Source organism: Paramormyrops kingsleyae, chromosome 9 (genome assembly GCF_048594095.1).
Source record: "Paramormyrops kingsleyae isolate MSU_618 chromosome 9, PKINGS_0.4, whole genome shotgun sequence".
NCBI lineage: Eukaryota > Metazoa > Chordata > Actinopteri > Osteoglossiformes > Mormyridae > Paramormyrops > Paramormyrops kingsleyae.
Genome location: NC_132805.1, coordinates 22,241,436 through 22,252,937, shown reverse-complemented (window position 1 = coordinate 22,252,937; position 11,502 = coordinate 22,241,436). Strand labels below are relative to the sequence as shown.

The window sequence follows — 11,502 nt, the reverse complement described above, 5'->3', positions numbered from 1 at the left end:
TCTAAGGGACAAATAAGTTTACCTTCTTTACAGCTAAATCAGATTCCTTTAACTAATAAAAAGTGTAATAATAAAATCATAAACGAAATATTTAAAAATATATTATTTCACGATGTTAATAGTAACACAAAATTAAAAGGGAGTAATGTTAAAATAATGAACAAATATACACATTTTTTTAAATGGCCTATCCCCCCCAAAGTTAAAGAAATGCAATTTAAAATAATTAGATATTACCCAGCAGCAGAAATGCTTAAAAAAAGGTTTGGGTTTGAGGTGGAGCCATGTGGATTTTGTTTACGAAATGAAGAAAGTATTGATCATTTGTTTTTTTCCTGTTCAGTAACAACTAACTTCTGGCAGGATCTGGTAAACTGGATGAGTGTAGGAATAGATGGGATGACCCCACTGACCCTAACACAGGTTTTATACAATAATGATATTCTGTCTAAGGAACTTGCCATGCTTTACAATGTGGTAATAATTATGGGCAAATACCACATCCATAAGTGTAAATGGCAAAACAAAAGACCTTCCCTATGTGGGTTGATGTCACGCCCCGCTCCGTCCGCTCTCAATGTGTGCCACGCCCACCTCATTACCTCCTGTTTCGCCCTGATTGTTCTCACCTGTGATTCGTTACCCTTAGCCTGTCTCTTGTATTTAGTCCGTGTCTAAGTCAGTGTACCCCAGATCTGTCATTGTAGTGTCATGCGTTGGTCCTGTTTCCTCGTCTGTCAGCCTACAATAAACCCCTTCTGTCCGCATTTACGGCTCCGATTGCCTGCTTCCCGGCTCGCCTAGTCCTGAAACGTGACAGTTGAAGATTGAACTAAAGTCTTTTTTCTCATCTTTAGAATTATTGAAGGAGTCATGTAAAGCTGCTGCTTTGACATGTGAGAATGTAACCCAGTTTCTATCCCTTAAATGACTGTGTTTCATTTGTTGTACCAAATAAGCCGCATGTATGTTAATGTGTTGCCAGAAAGGGAAATGTTAAATGTCAAAGAATGGCCTTCACATTTTTATATTGTTTATTTATTTTTCCTTTTTCCCTATTTTCCCAATTTTTCTCTCATGATGTTGTTGCACTAATGTTATCTCCCGATGAGAGTTTGTAAATGTGTGCAAAGACTAAAATAAAAAAAAAATAAAAAAAAGTTGAGGCCACGTGTTTCCTGTGGAGGTGACGTATTTCCGGTGGAGGTCCACTCTACAGGCGTCTGCAGCTGGAGTGCTGGACCCTTCTCGATCGTGTAGTGACATCAGATGATCAGAGTCAGACTGTCAGACACTACTCGCATTAAACGGACGCCATTTTGACTGCGTAGCGGAAGGGCAGGGACTTTCGGCAAGTTTTAATTGTTAAATTAAGGCGGACAACAACACAGACACGTAAGCCCAAGCTGAGGCAACTGCTTCATATAAATCTAAGTAATGTTAATAAAATTATTTTACTGATGTATACTGCGGTGTGTAGCCTGTCACTAGTGATGGCAAAACGAAGCTTTTCAAAGCACTGAAGCTTCCTTTTCAAGTGTGTCGAAAAATGGTTCAGTACTCGAAGCCTTCCGAATTGCTGACCATTAGTCACACCAAGTGGTCAAATAAGGAAATAACACTTAATTTTGAGTGAGTGCAGTGAATCTGAATATTTATAAATTGGCAAAAATTCTAATGGTCTGTAGTGCGTCATGGACATTAATGACCTGGTGAAATTGAATGTGACTTCTTGTGGACTGGGAAACCATTGAATTAACTGGGAAAGGGTATTTGTGTAACGGAAGAGGGCCATTAGTCTACAGATTTTTATTCAGGAACAGTATTTGTTCAACAGTGCGGGGGCTAAGTTGGTTACGTTTTTTATTCACCACTTCTGCTTTGGAGAATACCCGCTCACATGGAACGGAGGACGCTGGAGTGCATAAAAACTTTACTGCAAGTTCATATAAGTGTGGATACACAGCCTGGTGCATATCCCAGAACCTCAAAGGGTCTTCAGTATGTGGTATATTGGGGTCACTGAGGTTCGCGCCTCATTTTCACGTTTCTGAAGTAGTCACGTGGTTGAGCGCAGAACGAAGCTTCGGCTCACCATGGTCACGTGTTTAGGGTAGAACGGAAGAAGCATCGAAGGTCTGCTTCAGAACGCACTGTATCGTTTTTTTTTGACACATGCCTCAGAGTTTCGGTGTCAAGCTTAACATGACTAACCTGTACCAATCGGATCACATCCCAGATCCCAGGCGAACTGAGACATCTCGAGAGCAGCAAAGAACAAGAACATAAAACACGTTCCTTAACGTACAGTTCTATACAGGCATATAACCCACATTTTACCAGCACATTAACGGAAACACAAGGTAATCAAACGTTGGACCGTCAGGGACACTCACGGTGGGTAATTTATACAACACTAGAAACACGCGAGGATCGTACAGGGTGCACATAAGACACGGGCAACACAGGCGCCACAATAGAGAATGCAGCTAAACTATAACAATATAAAGGCTATTTAAAATTACACGCGGGGCATGCCGGGACATGTAAACGCGGCCGGTTACAGTATTTTTTTTTTTTTGAGGGCGCAGAGTTTTCGATGCGGGAGATGAAGGTGGTGAATGTATTGCAGAGAAAGGTTGACTCAATAAATGATTTAACATCTCTTAAAATGAATATTACTATCTTTATTAACAAGTACTTGTTACTTTTTGCTAGTCGTCGTCATGTTTTGGCCGCGTTTGTTTGGTACGCTGTGTTTCCTATGGTGCGTATCATTTGCTGGGATGAAGCATTGCGCTTTTGCAGTTTTAGGCAGCCGACCATGGTTTTGAGTGTCTGTATATGTAGCCTAGTCAATGGCCGCTGGAGTGCGCAATTATCTCAGATGATTAAATTCACCTTTCTAATCCAATTCTGTTGTGATTTGGAGAACCGAAATAGCATCGTATCCACAATTAGAAGATCCGAGATAAGTCCTCTAATCTTGGATGTGTTACGCGACATACGAAAAACACCCTCTTGGAGAACCCTGGCTAACGCAATCATAAGAACTCGGTTATTGTGTCCTCCTTTGAAGTAGTTATTTTATGTTTTTTTTTGATAATTGGAGAGTTTTTTTCATTAGTTTTTCCCCCTTTGAAATATAATGGTTTCATGTTCCGCTTATACTAATGGAGTTTCTTTACATGAAGTCATTGTAATAAATAAAGAACAAATCTAAAGTCCATATATAAATTGCAACGCGTGAACAGCGGAGTATTTCTGCTTATACTGACCCATGCAAAGACATTGCGGCGGTAATTACTTATTTCATTCGGTTAAATACAGTAGTTCGAACTAAATAAATTTAGCGTTTTCCGACACCAGGTGATTGTAATTGTATAGTAAATTGAGATGCACCTGTGTCAGATATTAATAGGTTTTTTGTGATGTGTTTGGAAATACTTAATGGCGATAGGTTGGTTAGGGACATTGGTTGTCTAGTCTTTGGCTTATGGTGGTGTGAATATGTTGCTGTTTTGCACAGTAGCATGTTGTTTTATTCTCTTTTTATGTGCACCCCAGTTGGTTGAGGCCAGAGTAGGTGTGTATGGCAGTGGTAGTCCAAATCACAGTGACCTTTCCATGGAGCAGCAGCTCTTAGAGAAAGTGCCAGCAGTTGAGGTGCTCAGGCCAGGATCATGGGACAATGAGACTAATGGCACCCTGCCCAGATTGTGGTCCTATCACTTTCTTCCTGTGTTTCTGCAAGCAGAGGCTCCTCTTTTAGATGTAGAGCTCCTCAGGCCTGTTGTTGGCAGAAGACCTATACCTAGCAGTATAACACGTCTTCTGGTTCCTCCTTTTAATTTGTGGCATGGTTCAATGGCTCCTGTCCAGAACCCAAAAGGAGTAGAGGTGTGGTGTGGTTCCAACAAGCTCTCAGTGCGTGTGAATAAGCAATTGCTAGGCTTTAGGTCTGTGTCATCCATGATATACCTGGGAACTTGTGGTGTTACTCAATCTACTAAAAACTACCATTACTTCCAATACAGCCTTAATCAGTGTGGAACTAAGCGAATGGTGAGATTGTACTACTTGAATTTTTGTTTAGTTACTGTTACAGCATGTACAGACTGAAACTTTATTTCCAGACAATGAATGGGCACCTGGTGTATTCAAACATGCTCCGTTATAGCCCTGAAGTTGATGGACCAGTTATGAGAGCTCAGCCACTTTCACTCTCCATACAGTGCCACTACAACAGGTACATCATGCATGGCTTTTCCAGCATCTAACAGGACATGGGTGATAATTGTTGTCTCTTTCTCAGGTTTCACTACACTTACAAGGTTGGTTACTTACCTGAGGTAAACAAAAGCACCCTCTTCAAGAGTCTTAAGAGCAAGCGTACATTTAAGCTCATTGCTTACAATGGTAATTGTGCTGTTTCTCTAATTGTTTGGTATAATTGGAAGTTGCAGCTGGAAGTTTTTAATGATTCCTCCCCACCCCCGCCTTCCTTTCCACAGCACGTTGGGAGAGTCCTCTGGCAAATGAAGGATTTGTACTTGGTGAACCTATATACTTTGAGGCCAGCACAAATTTTATAGCCAAAAATGAGCAAGTGTTTGTAAACTCTTGTTATGCTTCACCGTCAAAGAAACCGGCATCTATGCCTCGGGTGGATGTTATTAAGAATTTTGGGTAATGTTACATACAGTTAATCTGTGTCTCTGTTTTTGTGTGATTTATTTATTTTGTGTGTGTGTGTGTGTGTGTGTATGTGTGTGTGTGTATGTGTGTGTGTGTGTGTGTGTGTGTGTGTGTGTGTGTGTATATATATATATATATATATATATATATATATATATATATATATATATATATATATATATATATATATATATATATATATATATATATATATATATATATATATATATATATAAAATAAAAAAATATATAATTCTTTTTTATTTATTTTTTTTACTCGCTATACACTATGATTATAGGTGCATGGTGGACAGCAAGAGGAGGAGGAGTCGGTCCAAGTTTCTTTCTTACAAAATGAATGTCCTACGATTCACAATCGATGCATTTGCTTTTCCAAATATTTCTGCAAAGGTAAATTTCTTTGACTTTATTCTTTATTTTACTCCTCCTTCAATATGCATGAAATGTCATTAACAACTTTTGGTTTTATAGCATCTCTACCTGCATTGTTCAATTGCTGTTGGGAAGAGAGCTGTGACTCAAAGTGCTAAGTCATGCAACTTCAACAGGAAATCCAAAAGGTAAGGAATAGCTTCATGCAGTCATTCGTTAAGATGCATGCACATGTATATAATATAAAAAAATAAGGGTTTCCACATTGTTCAAATGTACAGAAACCTGTGGAGCTGAGTGTATTGCACAATATATACGGTCACTACTGGATTTGTCTTGTTTAAGCTGGGAGGAGCTGCATGGGCCATCCTCTGTGTGTTCCTGCTGTGATTATGTGTGTGGTGGAGAATTTAGTAAGTACACAGTGAACTCTGAAATGCTCCCTTAAACTGGGTAAAACTTTTAATCTGTGTTGGTATTGATAATGAGATGTGACTAGCCAAAAGTATGTAAGTTTGGAGTTTACTTTTAAAATGAAAGTTTCTTCCCAAGTATTTAATCCCAAATTTTTTCATTCCCACCTTGTGGATTAAATTCTTGTATTCAGGAATTGACACTGTGGCCCCATCTATAAATACTATGATCACTAATGGGCCATGGATGATCTCCAGACAAGGCCATGATATAGTGGTGTTCCCTGTAAATGAGGGCAATACTGTGGAAGCCAAGAAGGTGCCACTACTGAAAGATCTTTCAAAGAAGACTTGGGAAGATCCTCTAGAGAAGTTGGTGGGAGAGCCTTCTATGTGGCAGGAGAAATAAGAAGATGAAATAACTAGTTCCTGGAAGTAGCTGGCAAATATTGGGGATGGTATTCCATTAAATAAAAAGGTATATTAAAGTTTGGTGCACATAAAAATAAGAGCCTTTGTTACATCAAATGCAAACCTACAGATCTAACTTTCCTTTCCCCTTTTATCCAGGACCATCCCACCCTGGACTCCTATGAGGAACATTTTCAATTCATTAAAGTTACTATTTCCCTCTACTCATTGGCTTCTTAAACATCAATCCATCTTCATAGAGCCAAGACTTTCTTAGTCTCAGCCTCAGACTGGGGAGAAATCAAGTTTTGAGTATGTTAGTTTCTGAATTGATGATCTTGTAGCTCTAATCAGTTGAACTATCCCTATGGACCGTGTGTACTCTCTCTCCTGCTACTGTTGCTTAATGGGACTTTGCAATAGCACCTCTGTTAAATTAGGTTAAAGCCTAGGGAATTTATTTTGGGTGCCTGTACTGAAATGTTTGACTTATTACACAAGAAAATAACTAAAAATCCTATGGACAGGCAGGTTTATAGAGGACACAGTCAATGGGTGTCCTCTATACGGTATACCTGCCTGTCCATTGACTGTGTTCTCATTTTAAACTAGGTGTCTTCCTCTTCTCTCCCCCCCGCCCCCCACCCATAACCCAGCTGAGGTTAGCCTGAAATGAATACTCTGAAAGGTGGTAAAATAGCGGAAAGAATTGCCTCCTTGATTTAAACCGAATGGTACACTGCTATTGAAAACTCATGCAATAATAGTTGGATTGAATTATAATAAAACATCATTTTCCATGCTTCCGTGTTACTTTTAAATTCCTTTTTAATGTGCTGTTTTTGCCTTTTGTCCACCCCTTAAATATTTTCTTGACTTTCTATCAGCAATGACCAGACCTCGGTGTGTATGTTGATGCTTCCATGTCTCATTCTCGCCAGTGCGGGGAAGCAATTAAGAAGGCCAATAGGATGTTGGGTTACATCACTAGGTGTCTGGAGTCTACATCAAGGGAGGTGATGCTAAGATTATACAATTCCTTGGTAAGACCCCACTTGGAATATTGTATGCAGGTCTGGTCACCATACCTTAAAAAGGACATTGCTGCCTTGGAAATGGTTCAATGTAGGGCTACAAGAATGATATGAGGAGAAGTTAGCTGAGTTCAGCCTTAAGAACATAAGAACTATACAAACGAGAGGAGGCCATTCGGCCCTTGAGCAAAGGAGACTAAGGGGGGACATGATCCAGGTATACAAGATTCTAACAGGTCTGGATGCTGTTCAGCCAAATGGCTACTTCAATATTAGTTTAAATACTAGAACTCATGGCCATAGGTGGAAATTAGCAGGAGAACATTTTAAAATGGATTTCAGACAGCACTTCTTTACACAGCGTGTAGTTAGAGTATAGAATAGTCTTCCTGTTTAGTGCAGTGCAAGCTAAAACCCCAGAGCTAGATAAGATTTGAACAACTCTGAGCTATTAGTTGAGTTCTCCCCAAACAAGCTTCCTGTTGACTGACCCTAAAATCCTCCCATCCATCATCAATCCACCTCTTTATCCTGGTCAGGCTCATGGGTCACAGAGCGCTGCAAAACCTAATGCAATGCAAAACCTAAGTGTGACTGTTTTTTCCCCATCCGTCCTTGTGTTGGCCATTTCCCCCTATTGTGTCTTGAGCTCTCCATAGATGGCCAGGGATCAGGAGCAGGTTTGCTTTTGTTACCAGCTAGGCCCACTTTGTTGAATAATTGGATGGGCTGCTATTGGTCACTTAATTATCACCCTTTATATGTATCTGATTCCTATTTCTTTCTGTTCATCTTATTACTTTTCACATTTACTACTGCCCCTCACCCTTGTCCTGGGTATGACGTTAAACTGCATCCGGCCCTTAAAGCGGTCCCCCAACTTGCAGTGAAACAATTTTGGGGGTTGGTGGCAGGTTTGGCACTTCAGTCACCGTAAAACACTTCATAGCAGCTCAGTCTAAACAGGCACAACACCCTTATGTTCTCTGCAAGAGTAGTTCTGCTGTAGCTGCCCACAGGAAGGCTGCATGTAACTGGAAGGGGATGGGGGAAAGGCTTTGGCAGCCTCATCCCTGGAAGAGTCAAAACCATTGGAGAGCTAATAGGGTCAGGCCTGTTGGGAGTCAGGGCTGGTCTGGGGCTGAGGAATCGCCAGCTGCATGGTAACACTTGAGCCCCAATTTGAAGTGGCCCATTCGGTTAGGCACGGGGAACGTCTTGTCTCTCCAGCAAGATGACCATCTTCCTCTGCTGTCAGGGGAACTTCGTAAACTCCGCATTTAGGTAGCAGCACTCTCTGAGGTACGCAGACCAGTGAATGATCAGATCTCTGTAGGTGGGTACACCTACTTTTGGTCTGGTCGCTTTGATGCCTGCCATACTCAGGGAGTAGCTGTTGCTGTGGCTTCTCCTTGTCTTGCTGTATGGCTGTTAAACATGGAAGTTATCCAGTGAGCTGAGACGAAGACTGGACTCCTTTGGTACTGTGTCTCTTTGGAGAATCCTTGGGTACTGCTGGTTTGACCTTGTGTCGAATGAGCAGTTGCTAGAGCAGTCCCAAATGAGGCACATTACTTGAATTGTGAGGGAATTGTTATGTGGAGCGTTTCCCTGAGAGTGATCTGGCTCACAGGATCCTCATTATTGAGGACCCAAGGGGCTGGACCAGGTCGAGGGGATACCCATGTAATACCTGCCTGTAGCCATTTCCGGTGGGTGGAACCAGACTGTGTATCTGTCTGGGGGGTTGCCAGCTGGGATCCCGAGGAGTTTCGCCATGTGGTGGGTGCGGCAACATGCTGCACCAGCACATGCTCCTCAACCACCTCATCCTTGTGTTTCCCTCTGCTGTGACCTTCACTCTGTCTCCCTGCCATTCCCTCTCCTGGGGAGTTCCCTTCACTCAGTGCTGGTGAAGCCTATGAAATGCTCTGCCCTGTCCCATCCTTATGCCTGGGCACCCACTCGCCCCTCTCCTGCAGATCTGCTCTTGGTGGGAAATAGATGCAGCGCTGACTTACCGTACCGTAAGAGTTCTGGGGGTGTATACAGGACACGTGAGTCTTCAGTCCCAAGCTCCACTCGCCAGCTGCTGCTTCTGCCTGCCTCCCGGTTTCCGGCCCCGCTTCTTTCGCCCTCTGCCCTGGCCCTGAGTTCCGGGTGATGAAGAGAAAAGCCTGCTGATCATCACCTGCTGGAGCTGTTGCTCAAGCTCTGTCTTTTGCTATTGCTATGTTAGTTTGCTGTTTCTGATTGACTTCTGTTTTGGTTTCTCGGTTTCTGATTTTTTGCTTCGCCCCTTTTGTACCTTTGCCTTCAGTATATTTATCTCCTGGTTTTGAACCCTCGCTCAGCTCCCGACTACTGTCTTTGCTCGCCCCTTTGGATACCATGTTTTGGACTGTGTGTTTGCTGTATATGTGTGTCAGGTGCATAAGGAGTGGCTGCCTTTTTGTTTTTGCGATAGTGGTGATTACTGTTGTTTTAGTTAGGGAGTTAGAATAAGTCTTTGTCATTTCGTTTCCTCTTGTTTTCACTATATTTAGAGTTAGCTTAGTTTGGGACATGTTTGTTAGCTGTTTTGTTTGATATTTTGGCCTTTGTCACTCCCGAAGTCTGTTGCACCTAGTGTTGGTGAAGTGTTTGTGAATAAATAAAAAAAAAACTACAAAAAAAGATCCCCTGTGTTTCCTGTGTTCCCTTCTCCCATTCCCCGCTTGTCTCGTCTTCCCTTTCCCTTACCTTTCTGTCGATCCTCAACCCTAGACTGGGGATCGTAACAGAAATTGGGGGCTCGTCCATTCCTCTATTCTGTTTTTCGGTGCGTGTGCCTCGGGGGTTTCTGGGTTCCTCCTTTCCTTGCTTTTTGTTGCCTTTCTGTCTGCTGTTTTCCGGTAGTTGGGAGCTTCGTTCTTGTTTCTTTTCGCGGGTCTGCCTGGCGGATTTTTTTGTGTGGGGGGTGGTGTTAGTATTAGTGATTATGGCCCAGTACGACCTCGTCGCTTTCACCCTTTTTCCCACACTCAAGCAATTCGATAAGTGCCGTAAGGATGACGTGCTATCAATAGCAGACTGTGGTTGTCCACGCTGAAGCTTCTAAGCGAGCGATTGAACAGGTTCTTTCAGATGAGCTGATTCGGCAGGGTATCCTGCCTGAGGTGGGCGGCTCCTCAAGTGTTGCGTCGAGTCCTACCCATGTGATCGCTGCAGTGGAAGCTGATGATCTTGGGACGGGTCACAAATCAGACTACTTTTGATTATTGATTCAGTTGAATATATTATATAATTAAACAAATGAAAATGGGACAGATTTTGGCATCACCTTTCGCAGCAGTCATTGCCAACAAGCAATCTCTGTACTTCACAATGAGACGTCTGCATTTGTCAACAGGTAGTTTGACTTCCTGACAAACTGCTCAGGTTTGAAGGGTGACTTCTCCACACTACAGTTTTCAGACCTTTCCATAGATGTTCAATAGGCTAAAGATCTGGGCTCATGGAGGGCCATTGAAGAATAGTCCAATGTTTTTTTTCTTAGCCATTCTTGAGTGCTTTTAGCTGATAATGTTATGGGTCATTATCCTGTTGGAGGACCCATGACCTGTGACAGGCTGAGCTTTTTGACACTGGGCAGTATGTTTTGCTCCAGGATGCCTTGGTAGTCTTGAGATTTAATTCTGCCCTGCACAAATTCAAGGTTCCCCATGCCAGATGCAGCAAAGCAGCCCCAAAACAAAACCGAGCCCCCTCCATGTTTCACAATAGGTTGGTGTTATTTTCTTTTAAAGCTTAATTTTTCCTTCTGTAAACATAGAGCTGATGTGACTAGTGATGTGGAGCCCTCCTCGGTCTTCTTCCATGGAGTCCATTATTGTTCAAAATGCAAAGGATGGTGCAATCAGAAAGTGATGTACCTTGACTTTCCAGCTCAGCTTGAATGGTTTTGTATGGTTTTCCTTTGCTCTTTTTCAACCATCCACACTATCCTCCTGATCAACCTGGGGTTGCATTTCCTCTTGTGTCCACGTCCTGGGAGGTTGCCATGAACCTTATACTTTTTATTAATATTGGCAACTATGGTGATAGGAACATGAAGCCGCTTGGAGATGATCTTATAGCCTTTATCTTTAACATGGTTATCTATAATCTTCTTTCAGAGCTCCTCAAACAGCTCTCTCCTTTGCTTTCCCTGGGACATGATCAGAGTGGTGCGCACAATGATACCAAACAATAAAATAGCATGTTCTTTCCCTTGAAACAAACTGAAAGACTGATGAAAAGCTTGAAGGTGTCACACCCCGATCGTGCTGATCCTTCTGTGCCACACCCCCCTCGTTAACCTCATGTCGATTCCCAGTGTTTCACGGCTGTTTTCCATTGTCTGTATTAGTTCGACGTATTTAAGTCCACGTCAGAGTTTGTTTCCCTAGTTCTGTCATTGTAGTGTCATGCGTTATTATAGTCGTGTAGTTCCATGTTGTTGTTTTCCCTGTTATGCCCCTTAGTTCCCCAATTAAACCCTTTTATTTAACCCCGTTCCTGATTTCGTCCGC

General features: G+C 42.2%; 1 protein-coding gene across 7 annotated transcripts; it reads left to right on the top strand.

Moving 5' to 3' along the window:
- The first annotated feature begins 2,117 nt into the window (after positions 1-2,117).
- Positions 2,118-6,717, top strand: LOC111856858 (zona pellucida sperm-binding protein 3-like). 7 transcript variants are annotated; one of them, XM_023837137.2, is made up of 9 exons: positions 2,118-2,363; positions 4,137-4,249; positions 4,316-4,419; positions 4,515-4,689; positions 4,998-5,109; positions 5,191-5,279; positions 5,437-5,504; positions 5,699-5,982; positions 6,075-6,717. In XM_023837137.2, the coding sequence occupies exons 2-8, from the start codon at positions 4,140-4,142 to the stop codon at positions 5,911-5,913; spliced, it is 873 nt and encodes a 290-aa protein (XP_023692905.2). In that variant the 5' UTR covers positions 2,118-2,363; positions 4,137-4,139; the 3' UTR covers positions 5,914-5,982; positions 6,075-6,717. The 7 variants fall into 7 exon arrangements, with proteins under 7 accessions (XP_023692905.2, XP_023692904.2, XP_023692906.2 ...); XM_023837136.2 differs by lacking the exon at positions 2,118-2,363 and adding an exon at positions 2,423-2,638; XM_023837130.2 differs by lacking the exon at positions 2,118-2,363 and adding an exon at positions 2,657-4,065.
- The last annotated feature ends 4,785 nt before the right edge of the window (positions 6,718-11,502 follow it).

Coding starts and splice junctions, on each gene's coding strand:
- LOC111856858 (XM_023837130.2), top strand. CDS start 3,511: ATGTTGCTGTTTTGCACAGTAGCATGTTGTTTTATTCTCTTTTTATGT. Junction 4,690..4,997: donor GATGTTATTAAGAATTTTGG/GTAATGTTACAT, acceptor CTATGATTATAG/GTGCATGGTGGACAGCAAGA. Junction 5,280..5,436: donor TTCAACAGGAAATCCAAAAG/GTAAGGAATAGC, acceptor GTCTTGTTTAAG/CTGGGAGGAGCTGCATGGGC.